Genomic DNA, 21,480 nt, shown 5'->3' on the forward strand with positions numbered 1-21,480 from the left:
TGTGGTATGTATGGTAGTCAGCCGGGCTACCATACCAGGCCACCCCACCCACACATAGTATTCTATGATATTTAACCCTTTGACTGTTTCAGGCCCCTTTCTGAAACTGTCATTCTATGTCGCTCAATTTTGAAAAAAAAAAAAAATTATTTTTTCTTATGAAATGATAGAGAATCTTTTCCCGATGGTAATGACACCAAAAGTTCGAAATTTGGTCGAAAACTCATGGAATTATGCTCCCGCAAAGTTAGCGGTCTCGGCGACGTATGCGTATCGGCGATTTCACCGACTTTGAGCCCTATTTTCGGCCAATTCCATTGTTCCAGTTGACCAAACTCATAGCTATTTCTTTAGAACTCCATTTTATCTATCAGCTGAGTACAAGAAACCTCCCATTTACTAATTTGGACTACCCAATATGGTGGTCAGAAATTGGCAATTTGGCCAATTTCACGCAAACTAAAAAAGATGCCAATTTCAAAATAGGGTCCAGAATAAACAAGGTAGACATTCTTGGAACTAAAATAACATATGCTCTGTTCATTAGTCACATCTCTAGGCCCCTCTTATATTATTATTGCTTTCTATTTTGATTTTTTATTCATACAAAAAAATACAAAATTTACTGTTATGCAGACTACTGCATTATTGTAAAAATGGTATGAATAATATCAGTGCACTAGTGAAAGAATATTAGACTCCCCAGTTGACGTGTATTGGACGTGTGGTGTGATTTATTTACTCCTGAACATTGGTAAAAATCGAACATTTCCGCTACTTTGAGCTCAGTTTCAAGGTCGTTTTCATCATCAAAGTAATGAAAATCATCTCTATTTCTGTAATATGTTTTCCATTTTATCACCTAAGGCCATGAAAACACGAATACAACGATAAATACTATACGAAAATACACCTCAAAGTCGGCGTTTTATTCCCAAAAAAACGATCAGTTTTTTTTTTCTCATTACGCAATGTGTGCTGCAGGATTTTTTTTATGTGGTGACACTGACAACACAGACCCATTCTCTCACATGTGGGCCTACCAGCTTTCTCCCTCTTGATTTGAAGCCGCTAGAATTATTGAGTATATATACGTCAGAAACATTGGCTCGTAAGACGTATTTATACGTCAAAAACAGTCAAAGGGTTAAGCATCCCAGAGCGATAAAATGTATATACAGTTCACTCATTACTTACCTTAAAATATTTGTAGTCTTAATGTAGGGTCAGGGGTGAGTAAACGAGATAAAACGAATAAATGAGAGAGAGAGAGAGAATGAGTACATGAGGGAGGACAGGCGCAGAGTTATGTGAACAAACCAGGCGAATGTAAGTTTTGTAAACAAACAAAGTGTACACGTCTGGTTTGTGTACAAGTTACATTGTGTACAGGTTGTCTCTACGTTGATACGGTAGAATAAATAAAGAAGAACACTCCCATTCTCATGTAACACCATTTTTAGAAGAAATGACGCTCTGAGTGAAGACAATGGAAATAAGTCACTCTGTCTGACTTTTTTGGGTTATCGTAGGTTCTCTACACATATGCTGTTATGTATGGTAATCTATGTAACTGTATTTGTGTATACCTGAATAAACTTACATACATACAAATGGAATAATTTTCTACACTTACCCCCAGTAATACATTTTCTCTTATGTCAGACTAGAGAAAATGTTATTCTTGCCGTCACTTGTACAAGTTATCTGGCTACCACATCTCATATTTGTTTATTTATTCTATTGTGGGGTGTATTTATCATCTTTATATGTTATGTATCGTGTTTTTTATATAATTTTGAAAAAAATATCATGGATGGATTAATGAAAATGTGTATATTAACGTAATATACGACATTTAATGAGACTCGGTGATTATTATTATTATTATTATTTCTAATATGGCGTCATTTGTGCCAGTCGTCTGGCTACCACATCTCATATTTATGTTTATTTATTCTACTGTGGGATGTATTTATCATCTTTATATGTTATGCATCGTGTTTATTATATAATTTTGAAAAAATATAGATGGATTAATGAAAATGTGTATATTAACGTAATATACGACATTTAAATGAGACTCGGTGATTATTATTATTACTAATATGACGTCTCGAGACATAAGACACACTTACTGATTTTAATGTGTACCTGCATGCCAGCACAGTGTGTAAGTTTCTTTAGGTACAGGTATACATAAATATAATTATCAGAGTACTGTATATATAAAATGTGAAATAACTTTTAACCCTTTCAGGGTCCAAGGCCCAAATCTGGAGTCACGCACCAGTGTCCAAGAATTTTCAAAAAAAAAATTTGTTATTTTTTCTTATGAAATCGTAGAGAATCTTTTTGTGAAGGTAATAAAACAAAAAGTACGAAATTTGGTGGAAAATTGACGAAATTATGCTCTCGCGAATTTTGATGTGTCAGCGATATTTACGAATCGGCGATTTTGCTGACTTTGACTCCCATTTTAGGCCAATTACATTATTCCAATCAACCAAATTCTTAGCTATTTCACTAGTATTACTTCTATTCTATCGATTGAGCACAAGAAATCGCCAAGTCAACTGTTTCAACTACAAAATAAAGTGATCAGAAATTGTTAATTTGGCCAATTTAACACAAAGTTCAAAATATTCCAATTTCAAAATAGGGTCCAGAATGAACAATGTAGGCATTCCTGGCACTAAACTAACATTTCCTCTGTTCATTAGTTATGTTTTGAGGCTTTACAAATAAATTCCATTTTGATTTTTTATTCACATAATGAATTTTTATTCACACCAAAAAATAGAAGATTTACTGTTATGCAATACTGTAATAATTGTATAAATATCATCACCATATTTGTGAATGTATATTAGACCCACCAGCTGACGTGTATTAGACGTGCGAGGTCGTTTGTTTACTCTTGAATATCGGCAAAAATTTAACATTTCCGCTACTTTGAGCTCAGTTTCAAGCCATTTCCAATGCTAAAACCAATCAAAATCATCTCTATTTCTGTAATATGTCTTCCATTCTATCAAATGAGACCAAGAAATCGCAAATACAACTATAAAAAACATACGAAAAAACACTGCAAAGTTGCTGTTTTAATCGAAAAATCATGATTTCATTTTTTTTCTCTCATTATACACAGTGTGCTGCAGGATCTGTTTTATGTGGTGCACACATACCACATAGATGTATTCTCTCATATCTAGGCCCAAATGTACCACTCACAGTTTATCAGAGTGAGCTGAGCTCATGGCGTAGATCTACGGTTTGGACCCTGAACGTAAAGCCGTAGATCTACGGGACGGACCCTGAAAGGGTTAAAAACACTTGAAATTTTGGAGTTTCCAGACATAATGGAGAGACTTAGTGCTTACGGATCTCACAGAGAATGTAAACAAACCGAGTGGGGCGCGGTGACCGTATTAGAAAGTCAGGTGGGGGGAGCTGTATAGCGAGTTTTGGTCATAATTTGAAATGACCGTATTAGCGGAATGCTGTAAAGCGAAACTCCGTAAAGCAGGGCCCTAGTGTATTATCACCAACATACCTTGTTTGCTGAGTTTAATAATTTCTTAATTAAGCTGCCATGAGAGACAACGAGAAGGTAAACACACAGATGAACACACCAGCTAACCCCTTTACTGTGAACTTCTATTGTACTTTTTCCATTTTCTTCTCTTTCCTCTTCCAAGTGCTGCTGCACTTCTTTCTTATACTATGGGGTGCACAATAACATACAAATTTGTACAAATACAGTGGAACCTCTACTTGTGAGTTTAATCCATTCCATGACCTTGCTCGCAACTGGATTTGCTCGTTTGCAGAGTAAATTTTCCTCATTTAAATTAAATGAAATGCAATTAATCCGTTCCAGTGGAATTCTGTACTTAAATAATTTCGCTAATATCAACTCTACGGCTTATTTATCTATCTCACTTCATCTAATATGACATAATAAACAATATAAATAACATAGAAACCTGATATATACTCTAAAATGAATAAAATATGTCATTCATGTAGTGGCATGGGCGGTGTCGGCGGTGGACGAGAGTTTGTCTGGAGACCGGGCAAAATACCTCATGAATAATTCTGCTAATATCATCTATACTGCTTATTTATCTATCACAGTTCATCTAGTATGACATAACAAACAATATGAATAACATAGAAACATGATATATACTCTAGAATGAATAAAATATGTCATTCATGTAGTGGTATGGGCGGTGTCGGCGGTGGAGGAAAGTTTGTCTGGAGACCGGGCAAAATACTTCATGAATAATTTCGCTAATATCATCTATATGGCTTATTTATATATCACAGTTCATCTAAATGACATAACAGACAATATAAATAACATAGAAACACGATATATACTCTAGAATGAGTAAAATATGTCATTATGTAACAGGTGGAGGCGGCCACAACCGCTCCCTCTTTGCTGTGGTAAACACTGCCATCTAGTGACAGCCTTTTGAAGCCATCTATTATTATAATTATTATGTGTACAGTGGACCCCCGCATAGCGAACTTAATCCGTGCAAGAGGGCTGGTCGTTATGCGAAATGTTCGCTATGCGAATTAATTTTCCCCATAAGAAATAATGGAAATAAAATTAATCCGTGCAAGACACCCAAAAGTATGAAAAAAAATTTTTTTTACCACAAAAAAATTTTAATTTTAGTACACACAAACTGAAAAAGGCATGCACAATTACATGACACTTACTTTTATTGAAGATCTGGTGATGATTGATGGGATGGGAGGAGGGGAGAGAGAGTGTTAGTGTTTAGAAGGGGAATCCCCTTCCATTAGGACTTGAGGTAGCAAGTCCTTTTCTGGGGTTACTTCCCTTCTTCTTTTAATGCCACTAGGACCAGCTTCAGAGTCACTGGACTTCTTTCGCACAACATATCTGTCCATAGTGGCCTGTACCTCTCGTTCCTTTATGATTTGTCTAAAGTGGTTCACAACAGTGTCATTGTAACAGTCACCAGCACGGCTTGCAATAGCTGTGTGAGGGTGATTTTCATCAAAAAAGGTTTGCACTTCAAGCCATTTTGCACACATTTCCTTAATCTTTGAAGTAGGCAATTCCTTCAATTTCTCTCTCCCCTCCTTTGAACCAGTTTCCCCAGGTCTGGCCTCTTGCTCTTGAAGTTGATCTATCAGCTCATCAGTGGTTAGTTCTTCATTGTCCTCCTCCACCAACTCTTCCACATCCTCCCCACTAACCTCCAACCCCAAGGACTTCCCCAATTCCACAATTGATTCCTCAACTGGTATACTACTCCTCTCAGGGTTAGCCTCAAACCCTTCAAAATCCCTTTTGTCTACACATTCTGGCCACAGTTTCTTCCAAGCAGAGTTCAAGGTTCTCTTAGTCACTCCCTCCCAAGCCTTACCTATAAGGTTTACACAACTGAGGATATTAAAGTGATCCTTCCAAAACTCTTTTAGAGTCAATCCAGTGTCTGTGGTCACTTCAAAGCACTTTTGAAACAGAGCTTTTGTGTACAGTTTCTTGAAGTTGGAAATGACCTGCTGGTCCATGGGCTGCAGGAGAGGAGTGGTATTAGGAGGCAAAAACTTCACCTTAATGAAGCTCATGTCCCCATAAAGTCGCTCTGCCATGTCTGTAGGATGACCAGGGGCATTGTCTAACACCAGGAGGCACTTAAGGTCTAATTTCTTTTCAGTTAGGTAATCTTTCACATTGGGGGCAAATGCATGGTGTAACCAGTTATAGAAAAATTCCCTAGTGACCCATGCCTTACTGTTTGCCCTCCACAGCACACACAAATTATCCTTGAGGACATTCTTTTGCCTGAACGCTCTGGGAGTTTCAGAGTGATACACTAATAAAGGCTTAACTTTGCAATCACCACTAGCATTGGCACACATCAACAAAGTAAGCCTGTCTTTCATAGGCTTATGTCCTGGGAGTGCCTTTTCCTCCTGAGTAATGTAGGTCCTGCTTGGCATTTTCTTCCAGAACAGGCCTGTTTCATCACAATTAAACACTTGTTCAGGTTCCAGTCCTTCAGTTTCTATGTACTCCTTGAATTCATGCACATATTTTTCAGCCGCTTTGTGGTCCGAACTGGCAGCCTCACCATGCCGTATCACACTATGGATGCCACTACGCTTCTTAAATCTCTCAAACCAACCTTTGCTGGCCTTAAATTCACTCACATCATCACTAGTTGCAGGCATTTTTTTAATTAAATCGTCATGCAACTTCCTAGCCTTTTCACATATGATCGCTTGAGAGACACTATCTCCTGCTAGCTGTTTTTCATTTATCCACACCAATAAGAGTCTCTCAACATCTTCCATCACTTGCGATCTTTGTTTCGAAAACACAGTTAAACCTTTGGCAACAACAGCTTCCTTGATTGCCGTTTTCTTGCCCACAATAGAAGCGATGGTTGATTTTGGTTTCTTGTACAACCTGACCAGGTCGGTGATACGTACTCCACTTTCATACTTATCAATGATCTCTTTCTTCATTTCAATGGGTATTCTTACCCTTTGAGGTGTAGGGTTGGCACTAGAAGCTTTCTTGGGGCCCATGGTCACTTATTTTCCACAAACAGCACCGAAAACACTGTAATAATACGAAATATTCCGAGTGTATGCTTGAATGTTACCGCGGAGGCTAGCTGGTAAACAATGGGACGGGCGGCACATGTGAGGCTGGCTGAGGGCGCACATTGGACGCGTCTCGGACGAAGGTCGCTGAGCGGGTTTTTGTCCACTGTGCGGGGCAAAATTTTAGCGAACAAAGCGTTATTTATTTATTTATTTATTTAGTAATTTTAGCATACATACAGAGGTACAAAAAAATACAGGTAAGAGCAGCATGCCAAAGCCACTTATATGCATAGCATTACGGGCTGGCTTAAAATTAACTTAAGATTAACTAAGCAATGATGAAATCAGTGATAAAACATTATTGTAAACAGATAACTATAAAGCACAAATGAGTATTACAAAGACAGGTCATATGGTTGCATGCATTGCTGTACATTCAGTCGAATGGAGTATTCTGTTAGGTAGTGTATTTAAAAAAATAACAAAGTTAGATTGGGTCCTAGGTTTAACATTTGTGTGATATAATTGTGAGTAACATATAGGATATACAATTTATAAGGTTCAGTTATTCAGTATTTATTTGGTTTTGAGTGAGTAAGTGATCTTTGAGAAGAGACTTGAATTTATAAACAGGTAGTGTTTCTTTTATATTTACAGGTAATGAATTCCAGATTTTAGGGCCTTTTATGTGCATTGAGTTTTTGCATAGCGTGAGATGGACACGAGGAACATCAAAGAGTGATCTGTGCCTTGTGTTATGGTCATGTGTTCTGTTGAGGTTGGCAAGGAGATGTTTGAGGGGAGGGTTAATATCAGAGTTAAGTGTTCTATGTATGTAATAGGTGCAGTAATAAGTATGGATGTTTTGTATGGTGAGTAGGTTGAGTGTTTTGAATATTGGTGGAGTGTGCTGCCTGTAGTGAGAATTTGTTATCATTCTAACTGCAGCCTTTTGTTGGGTAATTAGTGGTCTGAGATGGTTAATTGTTGTTGAGCCCCATGCACAAATTCCATAGGTGAGATAGGGGTAAATAAGAGAGTGATAAAGGGCCAGGAGGGCTGACTGTGGAACATAGTACCGTATCTTCGATAGTATGCCTACAGTCTTGGAAATTTTCTTAGAAATTTGTTGTATATGTGTATGAAATTTGAGTCTATTATCAAGGTGGATTCCTAAGAATTTTCCCTCTGTTAGCTTTGTGATAGGTGATCTGTTTATCGTTATGTTAAGAGGTACATCTGTAGCTCTGTTACCAAACTGAATGAAGTAGGTTTTGTCAATGTTTAGTGTAAGTTTGTTAGTCCTCATCCAGGTAGATATTTTCTGTAATTCGGTGTTTACAGTATTGGCTAGCGTGACTGGGCTCGGGTGAGAGAAGACGTATGTAGTGTCATCTGCAAAAAGTGTGGGTTTGAGTAATTGCGAAGCATTTGGTAGGTCATTTATGTATAGGAGAAAGAGAAGAGGGCCAAGGACACTTCCCTGTGGGACACCAACTGTAATTGGTTGAGCGGAAGAGCTTGCCCCATTTGCGTACACATATTGGCTTCTGTTGCTGAGGTATGACTTGAGGTAGTTGAGGGAGTGCCCTCTAATACCATAGTGTGACAATTTTACGTGGAGCAAGTCATGGTCAACTGTATCAAAAGCTTTACGTAAGTCAATGAAGATCCCCAGTGGGACTTCTTTTTTCTCTATTGCAGTGTATATATGTTCTAGCATGTGTATAATAGCATCATTAGTATTTTTATTAGGCCTGAATCCAAATTGGCAGGGGTTGAGAATGTTTTGGGAGATGAGGTAGGAGTAGATTCGTTTATGAATTAATTTTTCGAAGATTTTTGAGAGAGGGTGTAAATTGGATATTGGCCTATAGTTATTCAACTCTGTTTGGTCTCCTCCTTTATGGATCGGGGTGACCCTTGCTATTTTGAGAGCTGTAGGGAAGGTGGAGGATTCAATGGATTTGTTAAAGAGTGTTGCAATGATTGGTGATAGTACTTGTGACACTTTTTTGTATATAAAGGGTGGTAAGGTATTTAAATCTCCTGCCTTGTTTTTTAGTGCGTTGATAATAAGGGAGACTTCGTATGGGTTAGTCGGAGCTAGGAACAGTGTGTTCGGGTAGTTGCCAGTGAGGTAGTCATTTGGTGGGGTATCTGAGCTTGGGATTTTATTGGCAAGGTTTTGTCCTATAGTGGAGAAGAAATCATTGAGTCTGTTTGCTGTTTCTGTTGGTGGGAGTTGGGGTTCATCTGATTTTGCTAATTTTATTTCGCTATTTCGTGATATCTTTTTTGTTCCCAGAATTTCTGATAGGGTCTTCCAGGTCTTTTTTATATCACCTCGTAAGTTGGATAATCTGTTCTCATAATACAGTTTTTTTGCCCTTCTTATCAGGCTGGTTAGGATTGACGAGTAACGTTTTGTTTGGTCTCTGGTTATGTGACCCATTCTGTACTGTTTTTCATATCGGTGTTTTGTATTTATGGATTTGAGAATGCTGGGTGTTAGCCAGGGACTGTTCAGTCTCTTAGCTGTCATCTGTTTAGTTTTTTTAGGGCAGTGCTTGTTATAGAGGTATTGGGTCTTTTTTAGAAAATTATTAAAACATTCGTCAATATCTGTATAGATTTCTAGCTCAGTGTGCCAGTCAATGTTTGTTACTGCTGTTGTGAAGTTATTAATGGCTGCCTCATTGTGAAGTCTGAAGGTGACTTTAGTAGTGTCTTGGGGTATTTTACCAAGAGTTGTTATGAGGAAAGTAGGGTAGTGGTCTGTGGTATTATCTGTAATTATGCCTGATTTTAAAGGGGATATGGTGTTGGTCCAGATGTGGTCAAGTAGGGAAACACTAGTCTCCGTAACTCTTGTAGGTTTTGTTACTGTTGGTAGCAACATGCAGTTACTCATTGTGTTTGTGAATTCAGTAACGTGTGGGTCCTGGTCTTGCAGGAGATTTATATTGAAGTCACCTGAGAGTAGTAAGTGATCTTTGTTCATGCGTGCATCAGTTATCATACTTCCTAGGTTTTGACTAAATTGGCTAATGTTTGATTGTGGAACTCTGTAGATGTTTATCACTGTGAGAGGTTTTTGTAGGTATTTGGATTTGAATTTAGCTATTATATATTCCCCATGTTCATCCCTTGTGCAAGTATTAGTGATACATTCTAGTTGGTCTGAGTAGTATATAGCTGTGCCACCCCCTTGTTGGTCTGGCCTACAGTTGTGTATGGCTGTGTAACCAGGAATGGCATAGACATCTGTAGTATCAGGCTTTAGCCAGGTTTCAGTTAGTGTAATGATGGACATATTGGCATGCAAGGAATTTAGTAATGCTAGGAGGTCATCGTAATGCTTGCTTAAAGATCTGATATTGTAGTTAAAGATAGTTATGTTGTTGTTGGCTCTGAGAAGTGCCTTTGATTGTTCTGCTGTGTAGTAATTACAGTAACTGTTTGAATCATTTAAGTCATTAAATAAGAGGTTGGTATCAGGATCAATGCTTGTAATCATAAGATTTGTAGTGAATCTATAGTTAGAATTAAGTATAAAACAAAGTAAATATTCTAAAGCTAAAAAAATAGCACCTGAATTATTTAACAAATGTAAAAATAATGAGCTAAGGTAGTTTTTTAAAGCTAAAATAAAGGAGACAATATAAAAGGGACTAAAATAATTTGTGGTGAACAAATAAAGTGATGATCAAATAATGGAGCTTGGGAATATGATAGTAGGTAGTACTTTAAAGGTAATTCTTTAAAGTTAGAATTATAATATAAAATTATAATATAAAAGGGACTAATATAAGTTGTGGTGAACAATAAAGTGGTAATCAAATAATTGCACTAAGGTCTAATATAATGACTTTTGTGGAGTCTATGTTTTGAGCTAGAATGAGCTATAGTACAACTAGATTTAATCTAATAATATAACAATACAAATTAAAAATAGCACCAGTCTCTCACTAGTAATTGCAATATGGTCTAATATAATGAATTTGGTATTGACTATAGTACAACTGAGTTTAATCTAATAATATAAAAAAGGCACAAGACTCTCAATTGTAATTGCACTAAGGTGTTATATAAGTTGTTTACAAGAATTAGAGTATAACTAGATTTAAATTGACAAGATAAAATATACAAGTTAAGGTAGCAAAAGAATAAAAAAAGTAGAAAAAAAAAATATATGAGGTAGTTGGTACTAGTTAGCAAAAGATAGTTAAGGGCCTTGAACAATAATATAATTGAAATATACACTAATTGCACACACAATATAGTCACTAAGATATGAAAACAATCTTAGAGTAGGAATTATAATATAAACTTATAATATAAAAATACAAATTGAAATGGTACTTGCAATTGCACTAGAGTCTGGTATAGGTTGTTGACAAGATCAGGAGTATAACTAGATTTAAATTGACAAAATATAATTCACAATTAAAGTACCAAAAGAATAATAGTAAAAAATAACCAGGGTAATGTCTTGGTTATAATATGATAGTAAGATGGTAATATGATAGTAAGATGGTGGACAGGTACACAGGTACAAAGGATAATATAAAGGTTGGAGTTGAATATACAAACTTGAAAATTTGGCAACAAAATGTTATGGGAAGTATAAAATAATGTTTAATGTACAAAAGTAAAATTGACTGGTAGTAAATATGGTGTTTAATAAAATTTTAGTAAGTAATAATGATTACAAAAAAGTGAAAAAGTAATGTTTATTTCATTCAATATTGCACTGGTAGTTATACTAGAGGTTATATGGCAGTACAAGGTAATTAAGAGTACTCTAAGATAGTAAATGTGGTATTAAAACAGGTAAAGGTAATTAGACAAGTAATGGTTATTAAATGTCAAAAATGTTAAGAGTAAATTGAAATTATAGTAAAAATGATAATTATTAATTTTAGTAAGTAATATCAATTGATAGTATTTAAAAAAATATGAGGTAGTAATATGGACAGAGAAAGTATCAATTCAGCTAATGTTTAAGCAAACAATAGTAAATAAGAAAATTACATAAGGTGACTTATGCTTACTAGTAAAATCACAAAATGAGGTAGTTGATTATTTAATTACTAAGAGATTGTACAATGAAATTTGAACAATAATGGAGCAAAACATACACTACACTACGTAGGCTATTAGGTTGGACATTGTTTAGTTATTCTCTGTAAGATTAGTATCCCTGAGAAATCGTGATAGATCATTCTCGTTCGTTATTGTGTACAGTTGACCTACATTTGTTTTCCTAACAAGAATTTTCCCATCTCGTGTGAAGCATTGGTGTATTGTGTCATTATTCTCCCGCTTAAGTTTTCTGACTCTATACAGGAGGTTCTGACGTTTTTTGGTAAGACACTCGTTTATGTATACCTCTTTCTTTACTTTAATAGATGCAATAATTAAGTCTTTTTTCCTGTCATGTGAGTGGAATCTAAGCATAACACTTTTTCTACCATGGGATCCTAGTAACCTGGCTTCTTTTATTTCTGACTCTGGTACAATAACACTTGTTTGGTCCTTTATGATCTGCAGAGTAATTTCTTTACTGTTTGTTTGGTTCATATCACTGGGAAAAAGTGGACTGTTAACTATTACTGCGTCCGATAGTTTATCTTGTTCAGTTTTATCTTCTTGGAGAGCAAAGTAGTCACTGAACTGGTTATCTAAGTTGTTCTTCCATTCTTTTACTGCTTCTTCAACCTTTGTATTAAGAGATATTATTTGTTGGGTATGGCTATCTATGACTGCTTGGATGGTCTTGTCACAGTTAGTCATTCCTGGTGTTGATAACTTTTGTTCAAGACTGAGGATTTTGTTCTCGAGTTGTGTCATCCTGGTGTCTTGTTTTGTTAGCGTCTCTCGAAGATTCATATTTTCAATAACTAAGTTGGAGATGCATGTTTTTAGGGTATCTGGATCGTTGGTCATACCTGAGAGACTACTTGGTAGGTTGAATCCGGGGAAGAGAGGGGAGGATGGGCTGGTGGCAGCCATGTTTGTTGTTATTGTTGTGGTGTCGCCTTGAGCGGTGGTGAGTGGGGTGGTTGCTGGGCCGGCGTCCTCCTGACTACACTTGTTGAATAGTTGATTTTTCGGTGTTTTAGTCGCTGCTGCCGCTGCCGATTAAGTATTCATTATTATTATTATTATTATTATTATTATTATTATTATTATTATTATTATTATTATTATTATTATATAAATTATTTGTAATTTTTATTCACACAAAAAATATAAGATTTACTGTTATTCCTTATTGCAATAATTGTATAAATATGTCACGACTGCATATTGGAATGGACAGTGACATCATTTGTTTACTCTGAAACAGCCAAGCAATAGACCATTTCTCCTAGGTTGAGCTCAGTTTCAAGGCACTTTTCGTCATGAAAGCAATCAAAATCATATCTATTTCTGTAATATATCTTCCATTCTATCAAATAAGACCAAAAAAATGAGAATACAACCATAAAACCCATTTGAAATTACTGCTAAGGGGTGGCTCATTGCTGAGAAGTGAACTCCATTATTTATGCTTAGATTTCTTTCATTATTATTATTATTATTATTATTATTATTATTATTATTATTATTATTATTATTATTATTATTATTATTATTATTATTATTATATAAATAATTTGTAATTTTTATTCACACAAAAAATATAAGATTTACTGTGATGTCATTTGTTTACACTGAAACAGCCAAGCAATGGACCATTTCTCCTAGGCTCAGCTCTATTTCAAGGTTCTTTTTGTTGTGAAAGCAATCAAAATCATATCCATTTCTGTAATATATCTTCCATTCTATCAAATGAGACCAAAAAAAGGAGAATACAACCATAAAAACCATTTGAAATTACCACTAAGGAGTGGCTAATTGCTAAGAAGTGAACTCCATTATTTATGCTTACATTTCTTTCATTTTTGGTGTACGTTAAGAAGCATCTTTCCATCATACATTGCCCAAGTATCAATAAGATAGTCCAACAAACAAATGAGAGACAATTCCCGAGATCAAGAGCAAGAGCCCCTCACCAGTGTCAAGAAACCTGCCTTGAGGTCTGCTCGCTTGTGGAAATTTTGCTCGCGTATGGAAGCAAAAAAATTGACCCATTGACTGCTTGTATTTGGAAAAACTTGCACGTGGACACTCTCGCAAGTAGAGGTTCCACTGTATGTGGTTTGGAGACTTTAAAAGCTAGTGTACTGAGTGGCTGTAAGAAGGAGATTTAGATGCTTGACGCTAAGACACTGCGCTACCCATTTCCGTGACCCAATGGCATACAATACTGACTCATCGAAGAGCCCGTTGTAACTGTGAGTTGTCGGTAAGTGAAGAGAGGCTGTATTCCAGTCAACCAAAGTCTTAGCTATTTTGCTAGTATTACAGTGGTCCCTCGTTTTTCATAATTAATCCGTTCATAGAAGTGTGACTATTATCGAAATTGCCGATTTTCGAATCCATTTTCCCCATAAGAAATAATGTAAATCCAGTTAATTCGTTCCAGACACCCAGAAGTATCAACAACAATTTACATGCACAAAAGAATGAACATTCAACATGACAGTTACCTTTATTGAAGGCTGTTGTTGATGAATGGAAGACAAGGAGGAGGAGAGAGGGTATTGTTTGGGAGGGGAATCCCCCTCCATAAGGACTCACTTCAGGGGTCACTTCCCTGGCTTAAATATAGATTTACATGCAGAAAAGAATGCCAAATAAATGTAAAGCACTAATAAAATATATAAATGAACATTTAACATCACACTTAACTTTTATTGAAGACTTTTGTTGGTGTATGGCAGAGGGAGGGGAGGCGAGTTTATTGTTGGAGAATATGACACTAATACAGGTCCTCCATCACAAATCCGGCATCATTGGGACCTGTAGTGTGCTGGATTACTGAGTTTGCCAAATTACAGAGTGGTTAGGTTAGAATACACTTAATAAAATTAACCAACTTGACTTACACAGTTCATTGAACATAGGCAAAAATCGAACATTTTCGCTACTTTGAGCTCAATTTCAAGGTACTTTTCGTCATGAAAGCAATCAAAATCATGTCTATTTCTGTAATGTATCTTCCATTCTATCAAATGAGTCCAAAAAATGAGAATACAACCATAAAAACCATACGAAAATATACTGCAAAGAGGCAGCTAATGGCTGAGAAGTGAACTCCCTTATTTATTGTCCGTCTTTTTTATTTTTGTTGTACGTTAAGAAGCATCTTTTCAACATATATTGCCCAAGTTTCAATGAGATAGCCCAACAAACAACTGAGGAAAAAAAAGTATTTACCAAAAATCATATATGGCAAGCCCAAGCCAGGTACTGGAAATAAGTCACTTTGTCTGACTTTTCTGGGTCATCCTAGGTTCACTATACATACACTGCTATGTATGATAATCTATATAACTGTATTTGTGTATACCCGAATAAACTTATTTATTTCTAGTCTGTCAACTGAGTACAAGAAACCGCCCATTCACTTATTTCAATTACCCAATAAAGTGGTCAGAAATTGGCAATTTGGCCGATTTCACACAAATTTCAACAGATGCCAATTTCAAAATAGGATCCAGAATAAACAATGCAGACATTCCTGGCACTAAAATAACATTTTCTCTGTTTATTAGTCATGGCTACAGGCCCCTCTTATATTACTCTTGCTTACCATTTGGAATTTTTATTCACAAAAAAAAAAAAAAAAAAAGAAGATTTACTGTTATGCAGACTACTGCATTATTGTAATAATTGTATAAATAATGTCAATCCATTCTTGAGTCCGTACTGGAATTTGGACTGGCAGGCGGACAGGTATTAGACGGTGACATCATTTGTTTACTCTTGAGCTTCACTAAAGAATAGAACATTTTCGCTACTGTGAGCGCAATTTCAAGGTACTTTTCGTCATGAAAGCAATCAAAATCATATCTATTTCTGTAATATATCTTTCATTCTATCAAATGAGACCGAAAAAAATGAGAATATAACCATAACAACCATACAAAAATATACCTCTAAGCGGCCGCTAATGACTGAGAAGTGAACTCCGCCATTTCTGGTCTGATTTCTTTCATTTTTGGTGTACGTGAAGAAGTATCTTTCCATCATACATTGCCCAAGTTTGAATAAGGTAACCCAACAAACAACTGAGAAAATAATAATAATAATAATAATAATAATAATAATAATAATAATATTAATATCTTTATATACTGCACGTACATGTACAAGGTATACAGGCCTAGCTGACATCAGTGACATACTACTGTTTAGAAAGGCACTTGTTATGCTGAGTATTTCAAGAAAATTAGGTCAGTGTCCCAGGATAACACCCACACTAGTCGACTAACACCCAGGTACCCATTTACTGATGGGTAAACATAGACAACAGGTGTAAAGAAACACGCCTAATATTTCTACCCTGGCTGGGAATCGAATATTTACCAAAAATCATATATGGCTAACCCAAGCCAGGTACTAAAAATAAGCCACGTTGACTTTTTTGGGGTTATCCTAGGTTCTCTACACATATGTTATGTGTGATAATCTAGAGAGATAAAATAACTTTTTTGTTTTATGTTTATGGTGGAGTACGAGTGTATATCACAGTTAGTCCTGTGCTATACTCCGTTTTCTCTAATATAAGCCACCAAGACAGGGATAGGAGAATGGTATTTGTTTACCATATCCTCTACATAACTCTGTCGAACTGCTTGGTGTTATGCCAAATATTCATTCTGGAGTATTTAACATGTTTTATATTATTTATATTGTTTCTTATGTCATATTAGATCAATTGTGATAGGCAAATAAGCTGTAGTGTTGATATTAGCATAATAATAAAGCATATTCTCCTGCTTCATGAGACTGAGTTCATGGCAACCGACAGTGGCTTCAAAGCCACCTTATCTTTAATGGATAATGTACTGTGTAGGTGCTTTACATAATGAGAAGCATTTCTTTTATTCACTGGAACCATGGCTAGGGCTAAAAGTGAGCAGGTTAAAACAATAAATGGAGAAAAAGAAATTGGAATGACTTATGCAGCAAGTAGCACCACCAGACAGTACCAGCAGGTTGGTGTGGCGACCCTGGAAATTTGAAATTATGCTAGCCAAAATTAGTGCTGAATAACTGAAGGAACCGAATGACTGATTGCCGGATTTGTGATGGTGGATCTGTATCAACTCTGCGACTTATTTATCTATCACAATTCAACTAATATGACATAATAAACAATATTAATAACATAGAAACATGGAATATTCTCTAGAATGAATAAAATAAGTCATGTATGTCACGAGAGGTGTTGTGTTGTTGTTGGGTGTATAAGGGCCACTGAGGGTAAGCCGTCCATAATGGTGGTGAAGCAGCAGCTGAGGCGGTGGTGTTTTCTGTAGCCCTATATAACTCTAACAACATTGGAGGAGTTGGTAGAATCGCTGAATCACTGAAGGCACCCTCTACCACCATCACTACCAACGTCTACCACTATCACAACTGCTAGCACCCTCTACCACCATCACTACCACCCTCTACCACTATCACAACTGCTAGCACCCTCTACCACCATCACTACCACCTTCTGCCACCATCACTACCACCCTCTACCACTATCACAACTGCTAGCACCCTCTACCACTTTCTACCACCATCACTACCACTGTCCACCACTATCACAACTGCTAGCACCCTCTACCACCATCACTACCACCCTCTACCACTATCACAACTGCTTCCACTCTACCACCACCACCTTCATATTTTTCTACAAACTTTTTCTTAAATTATATGTGTTTCTCACATTCTTTACCAAAGCACTGGCACTAGAAGCTTTCTTTGGAGCCATGGTGACTTATTTAGCAGCTGCAAGCACTAAAACAAATGGAATATTATGAAATGTATCGTATGAACTCGTGAGATCATCCTCACTCACTGATAAACAATGGCACACTGGCTGGGAATGGAGTGTGAGGCAGCTTGGGGCTGTGTGTATGTGTCCCAGACGAACGACTATTTGCAAGTCAAATGATGATTTGCGAGCCAATGTTTTGATGAAAATGTTACGATTTTTGAAAATTACGACTATCAAGCTTTACGATTATCGAGGGACCACTGTATTTCTATTTTATCGTTTGAGCACATTCATCTATTTCAACTACCCAAAAAAGTGATGAGATATTGGTAATTTTGCCAATTTCACACAGTTCAAAATTCTCCAATTTCAAAATAGGGTCCAGAATAAACAATGCAGGCATTCCTGGCACTAAAATAACATTTCCTCTGTTTATTACATTTCCAGGCTTTACAGATGAATTCCATTTTTATTTTTTATTTGCATAAAGAATTTTTATTCACACCAAAAAAAATAGAAAATTTACTGTTATGCAATATTGTAATAATTGTATAAATAATATCAGCGCATTCTTGAATGTATATTAACCCTTTTAGGGTTGGCAGGTCCTCTCCTAACCCTTTGGGGGTTTCGGCCGTACTAGTACGGCTTACGCACCAGGGTTTTTGACGTACTAGTACGCATAAATTCTAGCGCCCTCAAATCTAGCAAGAGAAAGCTGGTAGGCCTACATATGAAAGAATGGGTCTATGTGGTCAGTGTGCGCAGTATAAAAAAAATCCTGCAGCACACAGTGCGTAATGAGAAAAAAAAACTTTGACCGTGTTTTTGGATTAAAACAGCGACTTTGCACTGTATTTTCGTATGGTATTTATTGTTGTATTCTAGTTTTCTTGGTCTCATTTTATAGAATGGAAGACATATTACAGAAATTGAGATGATTTTTGACTGGTTTTACAATGAAAAGTACCTTGAAATTGAGCTCAAAGTAGCAGAAATGTTCGATTTTTACCAAAGTTCAAAAGTAAACAAATCATGCTAAGCATCCAATACACGTCAACTGGTGAGTCTAAGATTCTTTCACAAGTGCGCAGATATTATTTATACCATTTCTATACTAATGCAGTAGTCTGCATAACAGTAAATCTTATTTTTTTTGTGAGAATAAAAAATCAAAGTGGAAAGCAAAAGAAATGTAAGAGGGGCCTGGGGACATGACTAATGAACAGAGGAAATGTTATTTTAGTGCCAGGAATGTCTTTCTTGTTTATTCTGGACCCTATTTGGAAATTGGCATCTTTTGAAATTTGTGTGAAATTGGCAAAATTGCTAAATTCTGACCACTTTATTGGATAGTTAAAATTGGGAAATGAGTGGTTTCTTGTACTCATTCAATAGAAAAAATGGAGTTCTAGCAAAATAGTTATGATTTTTGTTGCCTAGTACACTGGAATTGGCTGAAAATAGGGCTCAAAGTGGGCAAAATCGCCGATACGTAAACATTGCAAGATCACTAACTTCGCAAGAGCATAATTCCATAAGTTTTCCATCAAATTTCATACTTTTGGTCTCATGATTGGGAAAAGATTCTCTATCTTTTCATAAGAAAAAATAATTTTTTTGTTTGTTTTGAAATTTTGGCAACCCTGAGAACAAGTCTCTGAGAGGGCCTGGCGACCCCCAAAGGGTTAAACTTGTTCTCAGGGTCGGAAATTTTTCGAAAAAAAAATAGTTATTTTTCTTATGAAATGATAGAGAATCTTTTCCCAATCAAAATGACACTAAAAGTATGATATTTGATGGAAAACTTATGGAATTACGCTCTCACGAAGTTAGCGGTCTCGACGATTTTTACGCATCGGCGATTTTGCCCACTTAGAGCCCTATTTTCGGCCAATTTCAATGTACCAGTTGACAGAAATCATACCTATTTTACTAGAACTCCATTTTTTCTATTAAATGAGTACAAGAAACTACCCATTTGCTGATTTCAACTATCCAATGAAGTGGTCAGAAATTGGTAATTTTGCCAGTTTCACACAAATTTCAAAAGATGCCAATTTCTGAATAGGGTCCAGAATAAACAAGACAGACATTCCTGGCGTAAAATAACATTTCCTTTGTTCATTAGTCACGTCCCCAGGCCTCTGTTATATTTCTTTTGCTTTCCACTTTGAATTTTTATTCTCACAAAAAATAGAAGCTTTACTGTTATGCAGACTACTGCATTAGTGTAGAAATGGTATAAATAATATTAGCACACTTGTGGAAGAATATTAGACTCACCAGTTGATGTGTATTGGACGCTTGGCATGATTTGTTTACTTTTGAACTTTGGCAAAAATCGAACATTTCTGCTACTTTGAACTCAATTTCAAGGTACTTTTCATTTTGAAACCAATCAAGATCATCTCAATTTCCGTATTGTGTCTTCCATTCTATAAAATGAGACTAAGAAAACTAGAATACAACCATAAATACCATACAAAAATACAGTGCAAAGTCGCTGTTTTAAACCAAAAACACGGTCGGAGTTTTTTTTCTCTCATGCACCGTGTGCTGCAGGAATTTTTTTATACTGCACACAGTTACCACATAGACCCATTCTTTCATATGTAGGCCTACCAGCTTTCTCACTAGATTTGAAGGTGCTAGAATTTATGGGTACTAGTATGGCACCAACCCTGGTGTGCAAGCTGCACTTGTACAGCACCAACCGTGAAAGGGTTAAACCCACCAGTTGACATATATTGGACGTGTGACGTCATTTGTTTACTCTTAAACATCGGCAAAAATTGAACATTTCTGCTACTTTGAGCTCAATTTCAAGCTATTTTCAGTACTAAAACCAATCAAAATCATCTCTATTTTTGTAATATATCTTCCATTCTATCAAATGAAATGAAATGAAACCATAAATACAACTGTTAAAACCATATGAAAATACACCACAAATTCGGTGTTTTAATCCAGACACGGTTGCAGTTTTTTTTTCTCACTTTGCACTGCTTGCTGTGGGATTTGTTTTATATAGTGCACACTTACCACATAGATCCAGTCTTTCATATCTAGGCCCAGATTTACCGCTCACAGCTTATCTGAGTGAACTGAGCTCGTGGCATAGAACTATGGCCTCTGCAAAGACGGTGAACTATGGACAAGGTATAGATCTATGGCTTGGACCTTTTCCCCACAAATTACCTAGTGCTCCAAACACCCAGTGCAAAATAAATGATGCCTCAAAGGGTTCTAATTTTCTGTTCATTCTTCAACCCTGTAAAACACAAACGAGGGTCAGTACCGCAGAGTGGAATTTCTGTGAAACCACCAGCTTGTCAGTGCACTGCTGCACCCAACATAATGAATAATTGTTGCCATATCAGTGCTGCCAAATATATTTATGGTTATCTCGGTAATATGACTTAGGCCGCAATCTGTATAATAAGTGGAAGTGTTAATTATGGTTATTATTATATACGTACCTAAGTAATCACCATTTCTTGCATTTTTATGGTTTTGTTAGCCTATTAAACTTATAATAAATATTTAAGAAATATATACAGTATTCACGAATGATAACCACTTAATTATTTGTAAGGAACCTCCCGTATGAAGATAGACTTGGGAGGGGCTGGGTTTGATTGGTGCCATTGGGTATGGGAGTTATTTCTTGGGTAGCTTCAGGTAGAGGTCGTTTTGATAAGGACCTGCCTCGCATGGGCCAGTAGGCCTTCTGCAGTGTTCCTCCATTCTTATGTTCTTATTTGTTACTTGCAGTTAAATCGTGATAAGCACTTGCTAACTCATCCTGGCACAGCTCCAAAGCAGTTATTTCCCTGCCTTACCTGTGGAGTGGCATTTTACAACCAGAGAGCCAGAAAGTTCCACATGACTTCTGCACATAAAGGGTAATTGTACTAACTTCATTTGGTGTAATTAGTGACGTAAATTCTGATTTTTTCTCCTACTGATAGTTC

At 36.3% G+C, this 21,480-nt stretch overlaps 1 protein-coding gene across 4 annotated transcripts in view; it reads left to right on the forward strand.

The window, feature by feature from the left end:
• Positions 1–21,480, forward strand: part of LOC128685385 (zinc finger protein 549) — a 185,965-nt gene that overhangs the window by 101,039 nt on the left and 63,446 nt on the right. For all 4 annotated transcript variants that reach the window (XM_070082902.1, XM_053771899.2, XM_053771900.2 and 1 more), the window contains exon 5: positions 21,281–21,411. In XM_070082902.1, coding sequence (XP_069939003.1) covers positions 21,281–21,411 — 131 coding nt within the window. The remainder of the gene's footprint in view (positions 1–21,280; positions 21,412–21,480) is intronic.

Source organism: Cherax quadricarinatus, chromosome 8 (assembly GCF_038502225.1).
Source record: "Cherax quadricarinatus isolate ZL_2023a chromosome 8, ASM3850222v1, whole genome shotgun sequence".
Classification (NCBI taxonomy): Eukaryota; Metazoa; Arthropoda; class Malacostraca; order Decapoda; family Parastacidae; genus Cherax; species Cherax quadricarinatus.